This window comes from Clinocottus analis, unplaced genomic scaffold (genome assembly GCF_023055335.1).
Source record: "Clinocottus analis isolate CAN_PGR_092001 unplaced genomic scaffold, fCliAna1.0.p SCAF_49, whole genome shotgun sequence".
NCBI lineage: Eukaryota > Metazoa > Chordata > Actinopteri > Perciformes > Cottidae > Clinocottus > Clinocottus analis.
Genome location: NW_027176206.1, coordinates 94,494 through 119,200, shown reverse-complemented (window position 1 = coordinate 119,200; position 24,707 = coordinate 94,494). Strand labels below are relative to the sequence as shown.

Here is a 24,707-nt window from a genome sequence, read left to right as displayed (position 1 = left end):
ATGCTGCTGCTGTGAAAGCTAGCATAATTATGGCTGAAGAAAGCGCACAAACTTCCTAACATGCTAAAGGTATGTAAGCAGGTGTGCCCCAGATGACAGGTATGTAAGCAGGTGTGCCCCAGATGACAGGTATGTAAGCAGGTGTGCCCCAGATGACAGGTATGTAAGCAGGTGTGCCCCAGATGACAGGTATGTAAGCAGGTGTGCCCCAGATGACCGGTATGTAAGCAGGTGTGCCCCAGACCAAAGGTATGTAAGCAGGTGTGCCCCAGACCAAAGGTACGTAAGCAGGTGTGCCCCAGATGGCAGATATGTAAGCAGGTGTGCCCCAGACCAAAGGTATGTAAGCAGGTGTGCCCCAGACCAAGGGTATGTGAGCAGGTGTGCCCCGGACCAAAGGTATGTAAGCAGGTGTGCCCCGGACCAAAGGTATGTAAGCAGGTGTGCCCCGGACCAAAGGTATGTAAGCAGGTGTGCCCCGGACCACATACATATTGTCTCAGTTGAGCTCCACACCATCCTCTCTCTCTGGCAGTCACTCCATCCTCGTCATCCTCACTCCCTACTCAAGCGTTTAAGTTGTGTGATGAGCAACAGACTGAGGACTTTGATTTCTCCCCCAAACAAAGACTCACAGAGTGTTTTGGCTCGTTTCCAATAAACGATGTTACTAAGGCACTCTGTAATCAATAAGTGGAACTTTTCATCTGTGCAGGTAATAAAATGCCCACAATCAGCCCTGACACGTAACGCTGGTCTGTGACATTGACAACTGTTCATAGTGAAGAATGCATTTTGATTCAAGTGGTCGTATTGCAGCGTGAGAGCACGAAACCAAGCACACTGAGCACCAACAAGTGTCACTAATCAACCTGGACCCGGACATAGAACTGATATAAATACATAAATAATCTTCAGAAGACAGCATCACATGCATTTAAAACATTTCTCTTTATTTAATTGCTTTGTGAAATGTTGAAGAGGCTACAAACGGTGAAATAAAACTATTTCCTACAGAACATCACTCCTTGATGAGTCTCTAACTAATTGCCTTCAGAAGTCACTATCGTCATCGTCATCTATCTGTATGTGATCTTTTTTCTTCTCTTCCTCTTCCTCTTGCTCCTTTAATTCGTTGTCCTCCTCCTCTTCATCTGTGTCGTCTTCTGTCTTCGTCTCACTTCTCTGGTGAAACTCCTGGTAAATCCCAGTCAGAGCTTTCCCTGCTTCCAGAGACACTTTCAGGTTTCCTATCGCCTCCTTGTCCTCATCCACACTCACCACTGGAGGAAGACAGAGACACGGCTCACACACTGTCCTCGTCACAAGCTATCAGAGACACGAACACAACACCTACCATCAATCTGCTGGTCGCTGACATCATTTCCAGTGAGCAGCAGCTCCTGCAGGTCCAGGAAAGCGTGTCCGACATCCACGCACTCGTCATCGTCGTCCATCGGCTCACTGACCACTGTGAACTTTAACCTGGCCGTGACACACAGACAGACACCTCAGTGTGGTTTGTGTCTGGACACATCCAAACGTTGCAGGGAACTAAACTGATGCTTTCGCTCATATTTGAGGTTAGGTGAGGCCCCTACCTGCCCTGGTTGGGGTCAGTGCCCTCCAGCATGGTGTAGAGATGCTGTCTGAGTGGAGCTGACTGTGAACCATCCACATAAATCACTGAGAGACAAACAAGAGGATGTTAAAGTTATAAAACAACTCAAACTTTCCAGAAACAACGATGAGAGCCGGCCCGCTCTCACCTCGTGTGAAGTTGTAGTGAACCTCCTCTCCCTCTGTGGGTTTGCGGAGCGACACGGGTGTTTCTGTGCTCTCCATCGGGACGCCCAGCAGCCGGTACTCCACGTAAACGCGCTGCACCGAGGCGTCCAGCGCCACGCGCGAGGACGGCTCGAAGGACAGGGACAGGATCTCAACCCTCAGCTTGTTGCCCTGGAACAGAGAACAGCAGCTGGTCATGTGGTCTGACCTCGTGGTGGACCGTTTACAGGTAACCATCACACGTCTCGTTCATTCCTCTCTCTCAGTCACGTTCCTACCTTCCTCATTTTACGTTTTGCTGGAATGACGACGATGTCGCTTTGTGAGGAACTGGATGCTGAAGACTCTTCACTGACGTCTGCAGCAGCTGATAGTCAAACAGGAAGAACTCGTGATTGTATTCTCAAAGTGAAAACAAAAGCCTGGTCCATGACTGCTTCATATGCGTTCCAGGGAGATTTTGTAAAGTAAATATCTATGTTTTGTAAAATAATAAAATATATAGATTTTGTAAAGGTTTTGAGGTCAAATGGGTTCTTATATAAAACCTTATTGAATATTTAAACACTGGCATCGTGAGAGTTCAAATGAATGCAAGACATTCAAAGCCAGTGTGAAAGCCTACAATGAAGGTTACATTAATCGTTACCACTCTCACTCCTCTCCTCTTCCTCCTCTTCATCCTCCTCCTCTTCCTCCGCTGACTCCTGATCCACAGAGGTGAGGTCCTGAGTGAATAAATGAGATATCATTGACCTGCCACTCTCTTCCAATCCTAAATATCTGTGTTCCTCATTGCACAGCATCACACTAACGCTAGTTATCAGATATTGTTTGAAGAGAGCTGCTACCTGAATCCTGGCATCAGCAGAGCTCGCCCTCGACAGCGTGGCCGGTGAAGATCTTGAAAAAGATTAAAACCAGAACAGTTTCTAAGAATTATAATCTCTTAAAGCTTTTAGTGAAGGCTGTTTCCAGAAGTTTCCCTTTTTTGTCCTTCTGTACAAATCCAGAGAACTCCACGGAGTTCACCGACTTCTACAAGATCACCAAGTGGATTTCTGACAAGGGAAAGGAAACCTACGTCCTCGTTGGTTGGTGGGAGGGCGTGGTCCGTCGAGGCTCAGGTGTGTCGGGGTAGAGGTCAGGTGACCTCTTGCTGGCTCTCTTCCTGCCTGCAGCCAGCGGTCGCTCTGCTTGTATCTTCTGTGAACTTCTCTGTTTCTCAGCTGGAGGCCGTGGCTGTAAAACAAGTGAAGACAAGAGTTGCAGTGTGAATGATGACGAAACAGCTCAGCTGTACATGTGCTGCTCTGGCTGATGCTAAACACCTCACCAAAGCTTTAGTCTCTTTCTGCACTGCTTTGCTTTCTCTTGGCTCGAGCAGCTGAATCTGCAGTGAAGACACAGAGCAGCAGGCATCACGCTGGGGCGTCGCTCTGTGATTCATTTCAGCATTTACACATTCAAAGTCATACGAGCAACTGAAATGCTCCTGAGAGGGACATTCACTTTGGAAGAGGGTTAAGGGTGACATTGCTTTCCCTCAGTTTCAAACCAATGCTCATGAAACACTGCATCAGTTCTCCAGATCGTTACCAGTAACTCCCAAACCTTTTGACCCACTAGAATACATCAGATCACCTTGACTCTGGGCTTGGCTATCGGCCTCTGAGATGCTTTAGCCTCCTCTCTCCTCCTCTCCTCCTTCTCAGATCTTTCCATGTCCTGTGTACCGAGCCCAGGCTCCACCGACGGATGAAAGGGGTACTTCCATTTGATCAGGACCCTGACCATCCCCCGAGGTCCACCGGCCGGGTCCCTCAGAACATAGTCACCTGGCCGGGGCGAGAGAGAGACGGGTGAAACACTCCTGAACTGACGATTGGGTAGTTTATGTGTTAATATGTGATGCAGTCATGTGAATATAAGATGCTGGCTTCCACGTTCATGGAAATGAATGCATCCTCTCGTTGCAGGTGAAGTATAATCACGTCGTTGTTGTTTCTCTCACCTCTGATCTGGCGGCCAGAGGCCAGCGCTCGCAGTGGGATGGGCGTCTTGGCCAGATAGGCTGGTGGCATCTGGTCCTCACTGTCATCAAACACATACACCCACAAACTGCTGGACCTGGACACCGGCAGAGAGGAATAGTGTCATATTTTAGCAAAAATATGGATTATCTAAAGCACCAACGTAAAAAAAGAAGAAATATTAAGATCGTCCTCAAGTTCATTCGGATATTCATTCATTCATCCCAGTGTTAACTTCACTCTTTAAAAACAGACACAGACACAAACAACTTGTACATGTAAGAAAGCTCCCCACCAGGTGAACGTCCTCTTTAATATATCTCAATTTCTAACATATTTCTAAAATACTACATCTTTGCTTGTCGAGTCTACCTCAGGTAGTGCAACACATCGGCGGTCACAGCTAGCGGGTAGCTGGTAGCATCACTGAACACCGGGTCCGCGGTGGACCGGACCGTCTGAGAGACGTGAGGCGGCAGGTCGTACAACCTGTAAGTCAGGTAGGCGTCAGGGAGGAGCCCCGGCCAGCGGGCGCTCAGACCCGAGCAGCGCTCCAACGCAACCAGCAGCTCACTGGGGATCCCGCCCCCGTAGTCATGCAACTCCTGCAAACAGCGTTGGGGAAAAATGAATTGTGCTGATTTCCAAATGAACATATCTCTGTTTCAGGAGCTAAACCACAGACCTCACTGTGACTGTTGCCTCCAGGAGGATTCTCTGGTAGAAAGAGGTTTTCTTCCATGTTCACTGAGGTAGAATAACTGCCTGTCTCTAGAAACCTTCATGTTCCCTCCCCACCATCTCCCAATGCTGTGTTGTTACTGACTTATTGTTATGTGGTATCAATAATCATCAGAGTGAGTCTGGCACAAAACAACAACAGTAAGAAGAGACAGGACAGGTATCGACCAGTGAACAGGAGAAAACTAGTTAGAACGAAAAGAGCTTCTGACCAGTGGAGGGCCGGCGTGACCCTTCACGCTGGCCGTATGAAGACGATGCACATGCATGCTGTTCACCCTGCTGCCTGAGGGGGGCGCTGTTACACTGTTCATGTGTGTTGCAGGTGATTGGACTGAGGGATTTAAAAAGGAACCTGTGGAGGCCAGAGGCCTCGCTCTTGTCCTGCTGCACCTCACTGACCCTGAAGGGGCGGACCGCTAGACTGAGCGTTACAGAAAACCACATTCTGAAGACAATGAAGCCCAAACAACCTCCATGGCTACACAGCACCAACATATCCACGTTGTACCTGGTGACCAGCCTCCTGCCAGCCGAGAGAGCTGTGCAGAGGACTCCTCCGTGCCGCTGGTCGCCCGTCAGCTCCTCTCGCTGCCACAGGGTCGATGGGCTCTGCAGGATTGAACAGGCGCACCCAGAAATCCACAACGCCAACAAGCGCACCCTCAGAGCCTTGGACGGAGACAGACGGGCGGATCGTTCAGAAAGGTATTTATCAAAAGCGTGACGATTACCTCACACAGTGCAGTATGTAATACTCAGTAAAGTGATATCATACTGGCAATGACGGCATGTTGACAAACTGAGCAGGGAAAGTTGCATCGCATCCAAAATGTTACCTGGATGGAGACCACGCCCACCTGTGATGTTGACGTGTCCAGCGACGCGCTCGCCTCTCCGCTCCATCGCACCCATGAGGGACATCTGTCCACTTCCATGCGTCACGAACCTGACCCCCCCGAGCGCCTGGTGGAGCTCCACTCCGACCTTTGACCCTTGAGCTCCCAGCCTCCCCAGATCTCTTGCCGTGAGAGCGTAGCGTGACGTGAAGCCGTAGTCTGGCTGGCCGCCGCAGACCAGAGGGGTGGAGTGCACTTCAAAGTCCAGAAGGCCGTAGGTGCAGAAGGTCACGATGTCTTCCAGGTGGGTGCTGCCCATGGTGCGAAGCCCTGCCGGGGTGAAGGTGGCGGCCTGAAGGTGCAAAGTAACCCAGGTTTCATCTCCACAGGAAGCTTGAAATGAAAACACTGATTCAGGTACAACATCTAGAGTTTTTCTAGACCTTAAGGTGGATCTCCAACAGTGACTCCCCAGCCTTCAGCTGAGAAAAAGCCATGTCCTCCTCAACGGGCTCTACCTCCTCCTGGTCTCCAGCGGGCCAGGTGTACTGCATCGGTATGGTCCGCTTGCAGCTCCTGGCGCTGTACGCTAACTCTTTCACCTGAGCTTCAGAGGACAGGTGGAAACATACACACTTTAGAGTTTAACTACCCAGATGTATGAACTCCTCCTGCATGTCACGATCACAGAGAGCACAGAAGGAACAGACGAGGAATCACACGGGAGAGAAAAGAGTGTTTCATGTACCTTGTAAAGCGTTGATCTGAAGAGCTTTTTTTGATAAAAGTTTGTCTTTCTCTGAGATCCGCCGCCGGCTCTCCTCCATCTCTCTCTCCATCTTCTGCTTGACCGTGATCAACTCTTCCTGGGGAACAAGAGTTTGACCAAAGACCAGGTCAGTAAAAGTAGGAGAAACATGCTGATTTAGTGTCGTGTACATGAATTTTACAAAGGTGTTCATTGTGTGTGTGTGTGTGTGTGTGTGTGTGTGTGTGTGTGTGTGTGTGTGTGTGTGTGTGTGTGTGTGAGTGTGTGTGTGTGTGTGTGTGTGTGTGTGTGTGTGTGTGTGAGTGTGTGTGTGTGTGTGTGTGTGTGTGTACCTGAAGGTCTTTACTGATCCGGTGCTCCAGCAGGAGAAGGTTTCTGGTTTTCTGTAACTCCAGCACAGTCTCGGCGTGCGACGCCTGGATGTTCAGCAGCTCGCGGGGCGGAGCCTCCACCTTCCCATCCGCCTGCAGGAACGCCAGCCCCGCCCTGCTCTCCTGCTGCATCCTGAATGCCTGCAGATGGAGGGAAAGAAGGCAATAAGGTTCAAATGCAATAAAGTCTGAACAGATTAAAACGAGAGAAAGGTTGTGCAAACCTTGATCTGGATGAGAGTTTCACTGAGCTCCTCAACACTCATGTCAAACTCCTGGAAGAGAGAAGAGAGACGATGAAAAGAGGATCGCACCCAGAAAACTCGGAGGAGACAGATGTGTGGAACAGCTGTTACTCAGTCCTCCATCTCTGACCTTGGTGACAGAGTCCAGTCTGTCCTGAAGAGCAGAGATCTGCTTTCTGTACTGGAACTCCTGGTCCACCTGCTGGTCCATGGCGGTCACAGAAGAACACTCTAGAGGAAACAACACAGGGCCAACGAGTAAATAACTGATTGGAGATGAAGATCCCGTTTGGCACTGGAAGAGTGGAGGCTCCAGGTGTCGGGTCTTATTTCAATAAGTATTCCTTCCTTAACTAACCCCATCCCTTCTCAGTGCCTCCATGCTGAGAGTCCTACCTCTTTCTCGCTCCCTCTTCTCCTCCAACATCTCCTTCTCTTGTCTCAGTTTCTCCTTCTCCAGCTCCAGCCTGCCTCTCTCCATCCTCTCTGCTTGCAGCATTTCTTCAAGCCTCAGGATGTCCATCCTGCTGCTGTGTTCTCCCTGTTCCTCCCTCCTCTGGTTCACTCCTCGGTGTCCTTCCACCTTGTCATCGTGATTGCTTTGCACAGATAAAGTACTAGGAAGGAAAAGGGGGAATATAAAGCAAGGTGAAACGTTCAGAAGTCATTCTAATGTGTTAGGACTTGTGTACTTGTGTAGTCCTTAAATAAATAAAGACATTTTCATCTGGACATAACTTTAATCTCAAGTCAGGTTCTGCTGCACGTTGCATTGACCGTGCATCTCCATTACCAGAGAAGCCAACGTATGATCCCTAAAACCTTCTGGTTAATGTGAGTCACAACATCTTATAGACTGTTTCAGGGCCCTGAAGACTTTAACACTCACCTTTCTAACAGACAGTCATAGTTTTCTTTTATTAGATCCCTCTCTCCCTCCAGGTCAGACAAACGGTCCTGAAGCTGAAAGTGAGTTACATGAAACACGTAGAACACGTTGATGCTGAGTCTCAGTCAGGGTTCATAACACGTTGCATGATGCTGAGTCTCAGTCAGGGTTTATTACACGTTGCATGGTGCTGAGTCTCAGTCAGGCTTCATAACACGTTGCATGGTGATGAGTCTCAGTCAGGGTTCATAACACGTTGCATGATGCTGAGTCTCAGTCAGGCTTCATAGCATGTTGCATGATGCTGAGTCTCAGTCAGGGTTTATAACACGTTGCATGGTGATGAGTCTCAGTCAGGCTTCATAACATGTTGCATGGTGATGAGTCTCAGTCAGGCTTCATAGCATGTTGCATGGTGATGAGTCTCAGGGTTTATAACACGTTGCATGGTGCTGAGTCTCAGTCAGGGTTTATAACACGTTGCATGGTGATGAGTCTCAGTCAGGGTTCATAACATGTTGCATGGTGATGAGTCTCAGTCAGGGTTCATAACACGTTGCATGGTGATGAGTCTCAGTCAGGGTTTATAACACGTTGCATGGTGATGAGTCTCAGTCAGGGTTCATAACATGTTGCATGGTGATGAGTCTCAGTCAGGGTTCATAACATGTTGCATGGTGATGAGTCTCAGTCAGGGTTCATAACATGTTGCATGGTGCGGCACCTTGTCCAGGGTCTGCAGAGACAGCGTGGTGGTGCTAACTCGTCCCTCCAGCTCCAGCGCTCTGTGTCTCTCCTGCTTCAGCTGCTCCGTCAGCTCCTCCACCTTCTGCAGCAGCGCTCTCTGGCTGTCACTCAGGGACCTCTGACGCTGAAACATGACCCTCAGCATGAATATGAGCCTCAGACTGCTGCAGGTGTTCATGAAGCTGTGTGTGAGGAAGTTACCTCATCCAGCTGATTCTCATATGCCTGGAAGGAAAGAAAAGACATTTACATGTTTGTCTTGTGTCAATCTGTGGAAATGAAGAAAGTGCTGAACCCCAATTCTTAAGCTACTGTAACTAAATAACTAAATATCATAATATACATTATGAATTCATGATTTATCCACTAATAAGGTCACCTAACCTCCTGCAGGCTGTTGAGCTTCTCCTGGGAGACTCTCAGAGCGGTGCTCTTGTCCGACAGTTGCCTTTGAAGACGGATCAGGTCCACGTTCTCTCTGATAGTTATCCTGACATGGAGAGCACAGCAGGATGTATTATTTTTATTGACATGCGTTTGTACAAGCGTCTCTTTGTGGGAAGACTTCTGCTGTTGTGCTTCTGTTGAAGAAACAGCTTCTGAACCGGCAGGTTGCAGTACTCAAAGTACGCTGAATGTATTTATTCATCCATCATCTTGTGTTCATATATATCCGCTATACGAGCAGCCGCATGTCGGCTGCAGCCACCTGTGTCTGTCCGCCTGCTGCTTCCTGTTGTCTCTCACGGTTCCCTCCATCTCCTTCTCTTTCTCCCGCAGCGAGTCTCTGAGCGCCTGCGCAGTCAGCTCCAGCTCTGCTGCCCTCACCTGCTGGCCGACACCGGACCTGCTGGGAGGTCACAGGGAGGTCACAGAGAGGTATGAGGGAGGTCACAGGGAGGTCACAGAGAGGTCACAGGGAGGTATGAGGGAGGTCACAGGGAGGTCACAGAGAGGTATGAGGGAGGTCACAGAGAGGTATGAGGGAGGTCACAGGGAGGTCACAGAGAGGTCACAGGGAGGTATGAGGGAGGTCACAGGGAGGTCACAGAGAGGTCAGGGGGAGGTCACAGGGAGGTCACAGGGAGGTCACAGGGAGGTCAGGGGGAGGTCACAGGGAGGTCACAGGGAGGTCACAGGGAGGTCACAGAGAGGTATGAGGGAGGTCACAGGGAGGTCACAGGGAGGTATGAGGGAGGTCACAGGGAGGTCACAGAGAGGTCACAGGGAGGTCACAGAGAGGTATGAGGGAGGTCACAGGGAGGTCACAGGGAGGTATGAGGGAGGTCACAGGGAGGTCACAGAGAGGTCAGGGGGAGGTCAGAGGGAGGTCAGCAGGAGGTCAGAGGGAGCACAGCAGGAGGTCACAGGGAGGTCACAGAGAGGTCACAGGGAGGTCACAGGGAGGTCAGGCGGCAGACAGGAGACAGAAGGAGTCACCAGCAGAAAGAAGATGTAGGGTCAGAGGTTAGAAAGCATCTGCTCAGAGCTCTGAACATCACACGTACAATCGCTCCATCTCCTCCCTGCTGTCTTCCATCGTGGGGCCGTAGCGGGGCGGGGCCGTCTGCGCCGCCCTCCTGACTCCGCCCTCCACTTCCATATGTTTACCTGACGAGGAAGAGGAGGAGAAGAGGAAGAAGGAGAAGAAGAAGAAGAAGAAGAAGAAGAAGAAGAAGAAGAAGAAGAAGAAGAAGAAGAGGAAGTAGTAGAAGTGGTAGATGAAGAAATAGTAAAGTAGTAGAAGAAGTAGTAGAAGTAGTAGAAGTAGAAGTAGTAGAAGTAGTATTAGAAGAAGTATAAGTAGTAGAAGAAGTAGAAGAATAAGTAGTAGCACTCAAAGAAGAAGTAGAAGAAGAGGAGGAAGAAGAGGAGGAAGAAGAGAGAGGAAGGTCAGAGATGGAATATGAAGCAGTACTCTGCCTTCGACGGTGTAAAAACATTCTCACCTTTGCTGAACTTGTACGGCGTGCGTCCTCCGAGGTCCATGATGTGCTGCTTGGCCAGGCTGAGTCGGTTCTGCAGGAAGACTTTCTGGCTCTCCAGCGCCGCCACGCGGGCCTCCAGGTCCTGCACGCTGGCCTCCATGTCCCTCTCCTTCAGCCCACTGGACCCAGCAGGGAGCTGACGGAGACGCATCAGTCTGGTGGACATCCTGAGTGGAGGAGGAGGACTTGGCTTTATCATATAAATATATATTTATATTTATATCCCATCCCAGAGGCAAAGGAGACGATCGTAAAAGCTACTGTGAGACGGCACGTCGATGTCTCAGGTGTCGTGTGTTGGTTACAGTCGGTGTCGATGCTTCTGTTACCTGCGCAGCTTCATCTCCTGTGTGCGAGTGTGTTGTCTCAGCACAGAGTTTTCCTCCTGCAGGCTGAGACACAGATCCTCCAGCTGCTCTCTGGGAACCCGGAAGAGACGCTGAGGATCTGCTGAGGGAGCGAGGAAGGAAGCAACAACTCAATACTAACACTATATATATATATATATATATATATATATATTGTGATGTCATAAGAGGAATGGTCATCAATGGGAGGTACATTCCTTCCCGCTGGTTGCAGCAAGGACTGCAACCAGCATGACATCCCAGTGACAAAGACTACAAGTCCCACTCAGCAGTGCAGGCAGGGGAAGGCGGCTGCACAGCTGAAAAGGATGAGGCTGATGAGCCTGAGGGAGCTGGTGTGAGGTGGAAGACGGAAGGACTTATGTTTGTTTGTTTGGTACAACAACTGTGGTTGGAATTAAGTTTATTTGTTGGTTAAGAACGATTTAAATACAGAAACTTTAACTTAAAGAAACCCTCGCCTGTCCTTATTTGTGTACCAACGCCTCACCTCATGATCCCGACCTCTCGAGACATCACAGTGGTGGAGAATGCGGGCATGAGCGAATGTCCCTCCGTGAGTTGACCATTCGTTTTGCACAAGTAAGAATCGGTGACAACGCGATGGAGGAAATGCTACAGCTGCTGGCGCAAAGCACCAAGCTCCAGGTGGAGACGAACAAGGCCCTGCTGGAGGAGCAAAGAAAAGCCAACATGTTAAAGGAGGAGGAACTTGAGCTACAGAGAAGTCAGCTTCACAATGCAAGATCACCAAACCCTAACCCGGTAATCCGGGCCAGTGATTTTATCCCTAAAATGGGACCCTCCGATGATCCAGAAGCCTATCTGCATGCGTTTGAAAATGCAGCAACCAGAGAAAAATGGCCGGAAGACCAGTGGGTTGGTATCCTTGCTCCGTTCCTGTCCGGTGAGTCACAGAAGGCTTTTCAAGATTTGGATAGCTCCATAGCAAATGACTATGATGCCCTTAAAGAGGAAATATTAAGTAGAATAGGACTTACTAAGTTTGGAATGGCCCAACGGTTCCACAATTGGGGCTTTAGGAATGACCAACCACCCAGGGCCCAGATGCATGAGCTAATACGCATCACAAAGAAATGGCTTGATCCAAATAAAATCTCTGCCGCAGCTATAGTGGAAGCTGTTGTGGTAGAGCGCTATTTACGGGCACTGCCCTATGAAGCAAAGAGGGTCGTTGGCCTCAGCGCTCCAGCTACGGCCGTTGCCCTGGTGGAGGCAGTTGAACAATAACAGGCCACTAATGAAATGCTCCGCATGGGAAAAAAGGAGCCACCCATGTTGCAAGCAAGACCAGTAAATCAAAATCCCCAGCCCGTAAGATTCGCCCAAAGTAACGCCAGCCAGCAGATACAAGGACATTATCAGGCTGAGCGAGAGAAAAAAAAATTCATGCTAGAGAGGGGTACGCTGAAATGCTACAGATGCGGGGAGCCCGGACATATTTCACGGCAGTGCAATAAAGGGGACGAACCAATGCCGACAGCACAGTCTGCGAGCAGCCAGCCTACACACCTCTATGCCTCCTTGATGGAGGGTACAGAGCACAAAGCTTTTACGTGCCCTGTGAAGCTTAATAATCAGGATGTGGAAGCTTTACTGGATTCCGGAAGTAATTATACACTAGTCCACAAACCGTTAGTCGAGGGAGTAGACTGGCTTCAGGAAGGGACACGACCGGTGTCGTGTGTCCATGGTGATACACGCCAGTATCCTACCTGTACGCTGAAGCTAATCACAACGCAAGGCAGGTGCGAAGTCAACGCGGGGGTGATAGATTCCCTGCCTGTCCCTCTTTTAATTGGAAGAGATTGTCCCCTGTTCCTACGGCTCTGGAGAGAGGTCCAGGAGAGACGGTCGAGGGAGACAGGACAATCCAGAGGTACCGTTAGACTGAAATGTAGATCAAAGAGTGTGTCCAAGACTGGTTTAACCCTTACCTCTTCTCCAGTGAATGTTTTTCTCGGTGCGGCAGAATCAACCAGCGAGGGGGACCCAGCCTCAGAAGGCCCAGAGGAGCCCCAAGGAAGCCCTCAGCCGTCATCAAGCGAGGAAGAAAGACCAACAGCTGAGGCCCCACTCACAGGCCAGTATGGTACGGCTCAACTCAATGACCCCACATTAATGAATGCATTGCGAAGTGTGAGAGTAATTGAAGGGGTGGACCAAGACCAGGGAGGCAGTATAACTTACCCTCATTTTGCAGTGAAGAATGGCCTACTGTACCGAGTAATCAAAGTACAAGAGGAGGTAACAGAGCAGCTATTAGTGCCGAAGTCCTTTCGCGCTACTGTATTACAACTGGCCCATACCCACCTGCTTGGTGCCCATCTAGGAATGGAAAAGACCAAAGATAGAATTCTTAAGCGGTTCTTCTGGCCAGGCCTTCACAAGGAAGTTGAAAACTATTGCAGAAGTTGTCCAGAATGTCAGCTTGTGGCCCCTCGACCCTCATTTAGAAATCCCCTGATTCCCCTACCCATCATTGAGGTCCCCTTTGAAAGGATTGGGTTAGATATTGTGGGTCCCCTACCCAAGAGTGCTCGGGGTCATCAGTATATTCTGGTCTTAGTGGACTATGCTACTCGGTACCCCGAGGCTATACCCCTCAGAAAGGCTACAGCCCAGCAGATCTCAAAAGAACTGTTCCTCCTAAGCAGCAGAGTAGGACTTCCAAAAGAGATACTGACAGATCAGGGAACCCCTTTTATGTCACGTGTCACTAAAGGCCTGTGCTCCCTCCTAAAGATCAAGCACCTCAGAACGTCAGTGTACCATCCACAAACGGACGGATTGGTAGAGAGGTTCAACAAGACTCTTAAAATGATGCTAAGGAAGACCATTGAAAGAGATGGCCGTAATTGGGATCAACTCCTCCCATACCTGATGTTTGCCGTTAGGGAGGTTCCCCAAGCATCTACAGGCTTCTCACCTTTTGAGCTCTTGTACTCGTACAAACCCAGGGGGATCCTGGACCTGGCGAAAGAATCCTGGGAAAAACAGCCGTGTCCTCACCGCACGGTTATTGAGCATGTGGAGGCCATGAAGGACAGAGTGAGTGCCATTTATCCCATTGTCAGGGAGCACATGGAAAAAGCTCAGAAAGAACAGCAATTGTCCTATAACCGCCCTGCGCAGCCCAGAGAGTTCAGGCCAGGAGATCGGGTCCTGGTGCTGGTACCCACCACGGAATGTAAATTTTTAGCAACGTGGCAGGGTCCTTATGAAATTATTGAAAGAGTAGGAGAGGTGAACTACAGGGTAAAGCAGCCAGGGAGGAGGAAACCCGAACAGCTGTACCACGTAAACCTGTTGAAGAAATGGCACTCTGCAGATGTCCTATTAAGCTGTTTACCTCCAAAAGACATAGGAGCTGCACCAAGAGAGGTCATACAAGTGGGCCCGGATCTGTCCCCCCAGCAACGACAGGAGTGCATGGAGCTGGTGGATCGTAACAGAGAAGTGTTCTCAGCTAAGCCCGGCACAACGCACCTCGCTGTACATGAAATCCGCACCAAGCCGGGTAAAGTAATGAATCAGCGTCCCTACAGAGTGCCAGAGGCACATAAGGTAACAATTCAGGAGGAGGTTAAAAAGATGCTACAGCTGGGTGTTATTGAAGAGTCGCATAGTGCCTGGGCTAGCCCTATCGTACTGGTCCCCAAGCCAGATGGGTCAACTCGGTTCTGCAATGACTTTAGGAAGCTAAATGAGATATCAGAGTTTGATGCTTACCCCATGCCCCTTGTGGACGAATTGATAGATCGCCTGGGAATGGCTCGCTTTATCACGACACTGGATCTCACAAAGGGATACTGGCAAGTCCCGCTTTCCCCAGCCTCCAAGGAGAAAACGGCCTTTGCAACAAGTGAGGGGCTTTTTCAGTACACCAAACTACCATTTGGGCTGCACGGGGCCCCTGCCACCTTCCAGCGGCTCATGGACAGGGTCCTGCGACCCCACAAGAAGTATGCAGCAGCCTACTTAGATGACATAGTAATACATAGCACCGATTGGGAAAGTCATTTGCCCCAGGTACAGAAGGTGCTGGAAGCTCTTCGCGAAGCAGGTCTCACAGCTAACCCCAGCAAGTGTAGGTTAGCCTATAGCGAGACCAAGTACCTTGGATACACAATAGGGCGGGGACTAGTCAAACCACAAGAGGCCAAATTGAGGGCCATCCAAGACTGGCCGCGCCCTGTAACCAAAAGACAAGTGAAGTCTTTTATAGGGCTGGCAAACTACTACAGGCGCTTTGTTCTTAACTTTTCTGATCTTATTGCCCCTCTAACAGACCTAACGGCTAAGAGACAGCCCCGAATGATGAAGTGGTCCCAGGAGGCAGAGGAGGCCTTCATGAGCCTCAAGAAGGCCTTGTGTTCCCACCCCGTGCTCGCCGTCCCAGACTTTAACAGAGAGTTTGTGGTGCAGACAGACGCCTCAGAAGTGGGTCTGGGGGCGGTACTCTCCCAGGTACAGCAGGGGGAGGAGCACCCCATCCTCTACAGTAGCAGAAAGCTATTGTCCCATGAGAAGAGATACTCTACTCTGGAGAAAGAATGTCTGGCAGTCAAGTGGGCCCTCGAAACCCTGCGCTATTACCTGGTTGGGCGGAAATTCACACTGATCACGGACCATGCGCCTTTGCAGTGGATGGCAAGAAATAAGGAAACCAACAGTCGGGTAACAAGATGGTTTCTCAGCCTTCAAGCGTTTAACTTCTGTGTTGTTCACAGGGCAGGCCGGAACCATGGGAATGCAGATGCCCTCTCACGACGAGATGTCCTGTGGGCCTTGTCTGGTCCTGCGGAGGCCTCAAGCCAGTGGAGGGGGAAATGTGATGTCATAAGAGGAATGGTCATCAATGGGAGGTACATTCCTTCCCGCTGGTTGCAGCAAGGACTGCAACCAGCATGACATCCCAGTGACAAAGACTACAAGTCCCACTCAGCAGTGCAGGCAGGGGAAGGCGGCTGCACAGCTGAAAAGGATGAGGCTGATGAGCCTGAGGGAGCTGGTGTGAGGTGGAAGACGGAAGGACTTATGTTTGTTTGTTTGGTACAACAACTGTGGTTGGAATTAAGTTTATTTGTTGGTTAAGAACGATTTAAATACAGAAACTTTAACTTAAAGAAACCCTCGCCTGTCCTTATTTGGGTACCAACGCCTCACCTCATGATCCCGACCTCTCGAGACATCACTATCTATATATATATATATATATATATATATATATATATATATATATATATATATATATATATATATATATATATATATATATATATATATATATATATATATATATATATATATATATTACCTTTTGTCTTCATGGCATGATGCTTCTTCCATGTCTTCACTTCCCGTAGAGTATCTGGAGAAAACAAAAGCACTTCTATCCCATAATTCATAACAACTTTTGAGTCAATGAATTCCTCAAACCTCATAACGTTCCCTTTCATAACTAAATACCTTAACTTAACTTAAAGGTGCTGTAGCTCACTGGATTTTTCTTGAGAATATACACATGAGTCCTCATTATTTATATTAAACCCTTCCAGGTTGCACAGGAGCATATGTCATGTCTTGAGGATAATGCAAGTCTATAGTTTATCTTATTGCCAAGACTACACACAAACCTGGAGCAGTCGGCATCAGTCCCGACCTCATCAGTCCCACATCTCTGACCGGGAGGTCACCAGATGTCTCATCCATCGCTGGAGACGTCACAGGAGTAAACTCCTCATATTGATCTCTGCTGCTTCTCTGGCCTCCATCCAGGTGAAGAACAGGAATGTGGACTAAAAACCGGGACATGGAAGGTTCTCAGGACTGCAGGACATTCAATATTGTGACCATAACTTTATTTTAGGGCTTTAAAAAATCACTCCGACCTCGTATTTCAAGCAATGTGTCGGTCAGATGGAAGGAGTCGTTCCATTACACATTGCAGACGCACTCAAACCCAGTTAAAGGCAAGGCCAGAAGGACATTATGGTCTGTTCTGTCTTAGTTGTTTTTCTGTTCTCTGATAGTTAAGTTATTAGCAAAATAGGCAGTTCCTAAATGAAGGTCTAGATTGCTGCACAATCAGTGAGAAATGCCAGGAAACCTACGAGTAGGACATTGGTTTACATTTTATTATTCCTTCCTGCAGTAACCGACAGAAAAAGCAGTGAACAAAATATTAGACGTACCTTTGTCTGTCGGGTTCTGGCTTCAGTGTGGAGTGAAGTGCATGTCGGCTCTCTGCAATGTGCCTGAACGATAGCGGCTTTAATCCCTCTTCATCCCTCACTCCTCCCCCGACACCTTTTAGCTCTCTCTTCACAGACGGTTCAGAATTCCTAAATTCTTTCAGGAACTCGTGAGTGTTAGTTGATTACTTGCATCACGGTGCGTTTGTGTGCATTTGTTCAGCGACACACCTGTGAGTGTGCAGTGCTGTGTGTGCGTAAAGCCTCCAGCAAAGACTAAATCCTGAAGCTGTCTCAGCGCTCCATCTGGCTGGAGGCTAATCCCATCCCTGTGCTAATCTGATTAGCAGTTGTCAAACTGTACAGAGTAAGAGGTGCTCTGAAGTCAGTTTGGATGGACATTATTGGAGTGAGGCGGGTCTAAGATCTGTCCTGAGCACAAGTGAAGGGCAGAAGGAGAGGAAAGCATGTACAACAGATCCATCAGTACACAGGTCTTTGGGGGAGGGTGATAGTCAGACAGCAGATGTACGACCCATGTGTGAAAGTTATTGTTGTACACTGAACACAAATTCTTAAATATATATAGATATAGATATAGATATATATTGTTTTAATCAACAGTTTTATAGTGTTTAAAATGAAACACCGCATGAAACAAACACTGAAAGTACGCTTCACATCATATTGTGACGTCGTCCACATCTCGGCCTCCGTCGGCTCCGCTGAGCGGCCGCAGGATGAGCGGCGACGCGTTGCTGCCGCTGTCACTCGTGTCTGGGTTGAAGAAGGGGAACATGGCCTCAGTGAACTGGCACCGCGAGAAGGAATAGATGTGTGACTTGGCGTCTGCATCGTAGAAGGAGACGGTGCCGTCCTCGCAATCCAAAAACACCCCGACGGCCCGGAGCCTCCAGGAGAGACGCAGCAGCTCCGCCTGTCCGGCACACGCCCGGTACTCGCTGCCCTTCCTCAAGCACATGGTCCAGTAGCCGTTCTCCGGACTCAGCGTGATCACGCCCTTCCTGTTGATTGACTGCTGAGCCACACCCAAGTCCCACGCTGTTTTGTCCCCCACGTCCACCTCCCAGTAGTGCCTCCCTGTGGTGAAACCCTGCGTAGCAAGAGAGGCTCAGGTCACTGACAGCGTTCATCTCTGAGAGTGAAGACAAACCCATTCAACACATCTTCATTTACTCTTGTGGCGAGGACACATGGTGCCGTGTCGAAGCGCTCCGGTGTGTCCAGCAGGTTCTGTTCTACTTCTCCATCACAGATCTGCCTCCCGTCCTGGGACAGAACCAGCCAGGGGTTGGCTGTGTGGGGGTCCAGATGCACATCAGCTGTTAGACAGACATGAACTCATTATTCTCTTTCTCCAAAGGTTGAATCTTCTTTTTTGTTTGTGGTTTCCATCAGTTGAGGTGTTTAGAAACATCCAGTTGCATGCCAGCTAGCGGTGTCAATACGTATCCTGTAGCATGCAATGTTATGATAAAATAATAATAATTAATAGATTAATCAAGTGAGAATCATTGTTACTTTCAGCTTTAAACCTTTTCAGATGTTATTGTAACGAAGTCTGATTTCTAGGAGAGAGAGAGAGAGAGAGAGAGAGAGAGAGAGAGAGAGAGAGAGAGAGAGAGAGAGAGAGAGAGAGAGAGAGAGAGAGAGAGAGAGAGAGAGAGAGAGAGAGAGAGAGAGAGAGAGAGAGAGAGAGAGAGAGAGAGAGAGAGAGAGAGAGAGAGAGAGAGAGAGAGAGAGAGAGAGAGAGAACTGACACGCTGAACGATGTGAGGTTATGATAGATTAACTGTACCTGCGTACTGCTGCATCTTCTCATGCTCTGTAAGTTAATAAAAACACATCAAACATGAAACAAATGCTAATGTTTGTACTAAATGAGGAGCTGCTTCCTCACAGGATGTAGTGATGCTGACAAAAACATTTTCCAAGAGGTTGACCTTGAATGGAAAGCTTTTTCAAAGCTGACTGAAGCTGCCGTTCCATGTCGGCGACCTCGCTCCTGACGACCCCCAAACACGCGTCTGTGTGGACGATGATGTCATTGCAGGCTTTGGCAGGAGAAGGAGAACTCAGAGCTGGAAACCTCTGACGAATAAGAGAGGAAACAAGCGGAAAAGAGACCAGAAGAGATGGGAACAAAGATAAAACATAACTCCGGTCTGTACATTTTCTTTGAACGCTCTCTGTTTATACGAGTATAAAATATGAGCTCGCTCCTCACCTGCAGGAGTTTCAGGTGGTCCTCAGAGTGAGAGAGCTGCTCCATTTCACTTCTCTTGCTCTCCAGCTCGGTGACTTCCAGCTGCAGCGTCGTGATGAGCCTCTCCGCCCGCTGCTCCGCCGCCGCCTGCTTCCTCCGGATCGCCTCCACCAGCTTCACCTGCCGACTCTCCAAGGAGCGAACCAGAGCGGAGAGGACGTCCACGCTGTCCACGATGTCCCTCTTTGAGCTTTCCTGAAGACATTGAATCATGGAAAGAAAAGCTTGACTGTTGAAGTTCAGCTTTGACACCAACAAAGTGTTTTACATTCATCTGCTGAAGGAGGAAAGCTTCTCTGCTCAGTTTATGTGCACGAGGAGGATCGTTGAGACTGTTGTTTTGTGATGGAAACGTAGCAGCGCTCTTAGTCTTCCGACCACTGCAAGCGCTTTAACACGACATCACTCACACACTGATGGGGGAGCGACATGCGAGGTGCCGCAGCAGTGCCATCAACCATTCATACTCCGTAGACGCAGCTACGGGAGCAATTTAGGGTTAAGTGCTCAAGGACACATGGACATGTGCCAGCGGAGCCGGGGATCGAACCGTCGATCTTCTGATTGAAGGACGACCCTGCTGACCACAGTGGCCTTTGGACTCTTTAACCTCCAGCGCACATACAACAGACTTCACAGTAAAGTCAGAGACGTTGCATGAACGTTTTGTATCATTGTCATTGAAAACATATATTATAGTATTCAAACATGTCTGAAGGGGATATTTAAAAATGAAGCATCTGAGATTGGGAGCATTCGGATTGCCTCTCAACGGCTCTCAACATGTCGACTGACATTCAACTTCCTGTCTGGTTTCCTCAGGTTGTTGACAAAGCTCTGATAACGGGACACACGGAGGCTTCAGGTGGACTTTACTGCTGCTATATTAATGTTCAGAACGTTTAATATGCAGCTCCTTGAAGTAGAAGGACTGGCAATATGAAGAATACGTAGCAGTAGTACTAGTAGAAGTAGTTTCCAAGCAGGATAATGATACATTAACATATATGTTTTGAGATTATTACTGTTGTATTATTAATGCTTTTTCTGCTATGCATACGCTCTTGAACGTGTTCAGCTTGTTTTCTTACATTCTTAGAAGTACGTTGTGTTTATTGTTCTGCGAATGCCCAAATGGTCCATCAGGAAACATTCACTGAAGCTGTTTTAGGATCTTATGTCGACTCACTCTGCTGAGCTCCATCGAGCGTCTGATCTCCTCCACCTTCTGCAGTCTGTCCTGAATCATCTGCTGGACATCGGCCTCCATCCTTTTCATCTGAGCCTGAACATTAAAATGGGAATTCAAACCAAAAATACATCAATGTACGTTATGGGACGACGGCACGACGAGGACGAGGACTTTAGGACCTCACCTTCTTCTCTTTACTCTCTCGCTCCACCGGGACGGTGTCATGGCAGCGGTGGTCGCTCTCGGTGCACAGCACGCACACGCACCTCTGGTCGCTCCTGCAGAACAACTCCAGAAGCCTCTGGTGCCTTTTGCACATGCGGTTCTCCATCATGGCCACGGGTTCCATCAGCTTGTGTATCTTCAAGGTGGCAACTCTCAGATGGGGCTCCAGGTGACTCTCACAATATGAGGTCAGACACACGAGGCAGGACTTCAGGGCCTTCGTTGGCTTCCCCACGCACACGTCACAAAATATGAATTTCCCTTCCATTGACATCACGCCGTTCTGCCTCCGTGCTCGGATCTGCTCTGACATTTCCTTGGCGAAGGAGTTTTCACAAAGCTCTGGGCGACCCTCGAAGGCCGTGTGACATTTGGGGCAGCTGACGGCGGGGCTGTTGTCCCAGTGGGACGTGATGCAGCGGAAGCAGAAGCTGTGACCGCAGGGGATGGAGACGGGCTCAAAGAAAACCTCCAGACAGATGCAACACTTAAACTGCACTTCTGACAGGAGAACGCTGGGGGACGCCATGCCGACGAAAGACGGTCTGTTCACTGATCATAAATAAGAAATTAATTATTTACATTCTGAGTCACTGAGGAAATGTGTTTTGTTGAGATTTACTCCTAAAAATAAAGACATCAACAAAACATACAGTGTAGGCCGCAGAATCCTTCAGAGTTTTAGTCCTCATGGTCTTTAATGCAGCTTCTGTATTCATTTAAATCACACAAACAGATAACCTTCTTTATCGTTAACTTTCAACAACTCAAAGCACACTGACCAAAGTCCAGCTGCATGGTCACATGACTCAACCTCTCTAACTCTGGAAGTTTAGCTTGAAACATTGATTGAACTGATCCATTAAAACCCAAAGACCAACATGCATCGTCCTGCGAGTGTTTCAAAGTACCACACATCCTTCACTGCACACCCCACCAGGGGACTGATGGCTTCATATATTATTCCCTCTTATATTCCATTTAATCTGCTGACGGGACAAGAACTGAAACATTCTTCAAATGATTGGATTTGTTTCATCAACATTTTAACATATACCATCTGCTTTATTGTGCTTACCTTGTCGCTGATGTGAAACGTGACCTCTGAGGTAGCAAAGACAAACACGGCACTGCGGCTGTGAAGCCAAAGTCCTCCCGGGTTTCGCTGTCACCACTCCCTCTGGGCGGTTTGTTTCCTCTAGAGCCATCCACCAGCAAGTAGCTCCAGGGTGGGAGGAGTAATGTCTGGATCAGGTGCCTGACTGGGTTTGTATAGAAGTCTTTTGTATTGTATAATACATTTTATTTGTATTGTTTTGTATTGGACTGAGCAACAACAAGGAAGTACTTCACATTCACCCCTTCACCATCACAAGGCTCTTTGTTTCAAACGGACAGAAACATACGACATGTATTCACACACGTTTTCACAAAACTGTAACAAGAAGACATTTATTTAAAGTGTATTTTTGGGGAAATGGAAGTTATCACTGTATTGACGTGTAAGATTCCAGTAAAGATGTCCAGTGCCAAACATGCTGTCTGCACAAACTATTAATGCAAAAGAAGTACAGAGGAATGACAGAGCGCGTGATCACATTGTGCAACAATCATCACCTGAATGTCAATAAACAGCAAAACCAATGAGCTTGTGTTAGAAATACAGATGAGGCAAAACAAATTGTAAAAAAGACCCCTGTCCTGGTTTTCATGCAGAGAGAGGAGGTTAAGTTGGTGGACTCATACGTACAATTAGCTTAGGGGCCAAATAAAAGAAACACTGGACTTGACTCACATCACTGAAGCCCCCTTCAGAAGGAACAGAGCAGAGGAGGATGACGGACTAAATTAAAGCCATCTTGGATAATCCTTCTATCCTTAGTGTGCAGTAGTCTGTACAACAAGCGGTGGCAGATCGGCAGCTTGTTGCAGGGAGAGGAAGGACAAGATGAAGCCTCGGTGTTGTTCCGAACACAAGTCGAGGGTCTAAGGACAGAAGATGTTGTTTGCTGTTCGGGTTGTGAAGCCCCTTTGAGTCCAAGTTGACATTTGTTGCAATAAACCTCCCTCCAGGCGATTCTGAGAGATCATGTTCCTGAGAATGGGACGGACAACCCAAAAAATAACGCCTCCAGGCTCGGCCGTCACAGGTGCGAAAAACGTGAGCAGTGGTGAAAGAGCTTTAGAAAACAACATCATTCTTATATCTAGAGAGAGAAAGCAAATGATGATGATTAGTGTGTAGTACATAGAGGATAGAACTGTTATGTAGTAATTGTAAGTATTTGGGATGAGCCATCTCTCAAATATAAGACTATTCTCCAAATAGGTCAAACTACATGGCACTATCTAATCTGACAACACGTTTCTTTTCATGTATAAGGAAAGAAATTAGAACTGTGAAGTCTAATAACAGACTGCGTAGCGGACCCATTCACCTCCTGGTACTCTCGTCCACTGATCTCATGGCTTCACAGACCGAATCTTCAGGGAAAACTGTGGTGATGAGCCGTTTTGTTTTAAGAACTATATTAAAAAACAAAAAACAGTTCATCAAAACAGACAACATATTTTAATATAGTACAATAATGAATTTGTATAATATATGAATGAAGTGCAGAGTCATAAAACAGCAGTCAGTCTCACTTCTGTCAACAGACGCTGTATGTCCAAATCAGACAGCTGAGTGAATGACTTCAATCTGAGGTTCAATCCAACAACATAATCTGTTGACAAAAAGTAAATAAAACACACGATGATACAATGGATAGTTTTCCATTGATATTATCAAGTTCAACACAATTATTAATATAATGACAGTTAATTATTATAATTAAAGACATGATGCTTCCATAATAAATGAGACAAATCAAATGTTTCTACTGATTCTCTGGACTGAATAACATTTCAAACTTTCCAATCACTTTTACATTTTATGCATTAATAAAACTGTAAAGCATTTATTTCCTGGTTTAATGTAAACCGAGGAAAGAGAGGCCTAGTTTCTCTTTTTCAACAGCTCAATTAAATCCAAATAATAACAAATACTAGAAATATCAAATGAAAATAATATATTTGTGATTAAGATATCCACAAAAATCAAATGCATATACTTACAAGGCCCTTTTGTTATAGACACATAATCAGAGAGTTGGTGTTTGTTTACATGGAGAGAGAATACAGAAAGATTATTAATATTTTATTAATTACTCTTAAAAGTCTGACATAAACATCTCCAATGTAATAATGTATTATATAAACTCTTGTTTCATCATATATGACCTGAAAGTGCAACCTGTAGGAGCCAAAGGGGGCACGTTGTTGCTATGTATGAACACTGGGTGGTGCTGTTCGGGTGTACTATAGTCACCCGAACAAGTCATCAGAACATGACTGACGGCAGGAGTCAGACCCCGGAAACAGCACAGGTTTTTGACCGCAAAACAACCACAACATCGAAGGACAATAAACACGTTACATAACCAACCGTCTGTAGATCCTTCTTGCAAGGAAGTTAACCAAACACAAGCAACGCAGACCAGAGGCGCGTCACTAACTAGCCAAACTAATCCGGAGGAAGAGCCCCCTCAGAAGCCCACCAGGTGCACGGGCTCCTTCAACACGAGTCAAAAACCAGGGGCCCGGAGGGGACTTGTTTGTCGCTGCGGCGGCTGCGGGTCGAGGACGAGGCCACGTCGCTAATGCTACAGCGGCTGCGGACCACCGGAGCAACGCACGGCGCCCATGCAAGCGAGGTACATGTAGCGCTACACTGTTGGTGGACATTTACTCTCAAGTTGTGAAGGCAGGTTAGAGTATAAGTCAGCCTTAGCGTGACATATATCCCTGTGGAGCCGTCGACGAGTGGGAGGGGGGGGGGGGGGGCGACGACAAATACGCGCCGCCGGACGGCTCCAGTCCCGCCTGTCATTACGTCTTACCCGGATACTAAAGATACGTTTTTCTGATTGGCTGTAGCCCATTTCTTTTTTTTGATTGGCCAATGA

At 48.0% G+C, this 24,707-nt stretch overlaps 2 protein-coding genes across 2 annotated transcripts; both read right to left on the bottom strand.

The window, feature by feature from the left end:
• Window positions 1-1,053: 1,053 nt before the first annotated feature.
• rpgrip1 (RPGR interacting protein 1) lies at window positions 1,054-16,469 on the bottom strand. The gene is made up of 30 exons (XM_068599614.1): window positions 16,439-16,469; window positions 16,120-16,173; window positions 10,740-10,857; window positions 10,372-10,577; window positions 9,931-10,033; window positions 9,132-9,272; window positions 8,807-8,912; window positions 8,624-8,647; window positions 8,400-8,546; window positions 7,676-7,749; window positions 7,145-7,403; window positions 6,917-6,985; window positions 6,766-6,816; window positions 6,503-6,682; window positions 6,150-6,267; window positions 5,845-6,008; window positions 5,423-5,753; window positions 5,074-5,234; window positions 4,194-4,426; window positions 3,803-3,918; window positions 3,439-3,626; window positions 3,125-3,181; window positions 2,873-3,030; window positions 2,640-2,691; window positions 2,438-2,516; window positions 2,067-2,155; window positions 1,770-1,959; window positions 1,602-1,686; window positions 1,358-1,485; window positions 1,054-1,283 (listed from the first exon to the last, which is right to left on the bottom strand). Exons 1-30 carry the CDS (start codon window positions 16,467-16,469, stop codon window positions 1,054-1,056), a joined length of 3,942 nt encoding a protein of 1,313 aa, XP_068455715.1.
• Window positions 16,470-17,678: 1,209 nt separating this feature from the next.
• LOC137802086 (E3 ubiquitin-protein ligase TRIM39-like) lies at window positions 17,679-21,379 on the bottom strand. Its single transcript, XM_068599661.1, has 8 exons — window positions 21,354-21,379; window positions 20,660-21,252; window positions 20,473-20,568; window positions 19,245-19,478; window positions 18,961-19,108; window positions 18,816-18,842; window positions 18,194-18,339; window positions 17,679-18,110 (listed from the first exon to the last, which is right to left on the bottom strand). Exons 2-8 carry the CDS (start codon window positions 21,227-21,229, stop codon window positions 17,679-17,681), a joined length of 1,653 nt encoding a protein of 550 aa, XP_068455762.1. The 5' UTR covers window positions 21,230-21,252; window positions 21,354-21,379.
• Between the last annotated feature and the right edge of the window lie 3,328 nt (window positions 21,380-24,707).

Bases quoted from the DNA above. Each gene is read 5' to 3' on its own strand.
- rpgrip1 (XM_068599614.1), bottom strand. From the start codon at position 16,469: ATGAGGTCGGGACTGATGCCGACTGCTCCAG. The intron at 6,817-6,916 runs GTCAGAGATGGA...TCTCTCTTCCAG, and splicing joins GACTGGACTCTGTCACCAAG to GAGTTTGACATGAGTGTTGA. The intron at 2,517-2,639 runs GTAGCAGCTCTC...TTATTCACTCAG, and splicing joins CTGCTGATGCCAGGATTCAG to GACCTCACCTCTGTGGATCA.
- LOC137802086 (XM_068599661.1), bottom strand. From the start codon at position 21,229: ATGGCGTCCCCCAGCGTTCTCCTGTCAGAAGTGCAGTTTAAGTGTTGC. The intron at 20,569-20,659 runs GTGAGGTCCTAA...TTTAATGTTCAG, and splicing joins GAGAGAGTAAAGAGAAGAAG to GCTCAGATGAAAAGGATGGA. The intron at 19,109-19,244 runs GTGAGGAGCGAG...CTTATTCGTCAG, and splicing joins ACCACCTGAAACTCCTGCAG to AGGTTTCCAGCTCTGAGTTC.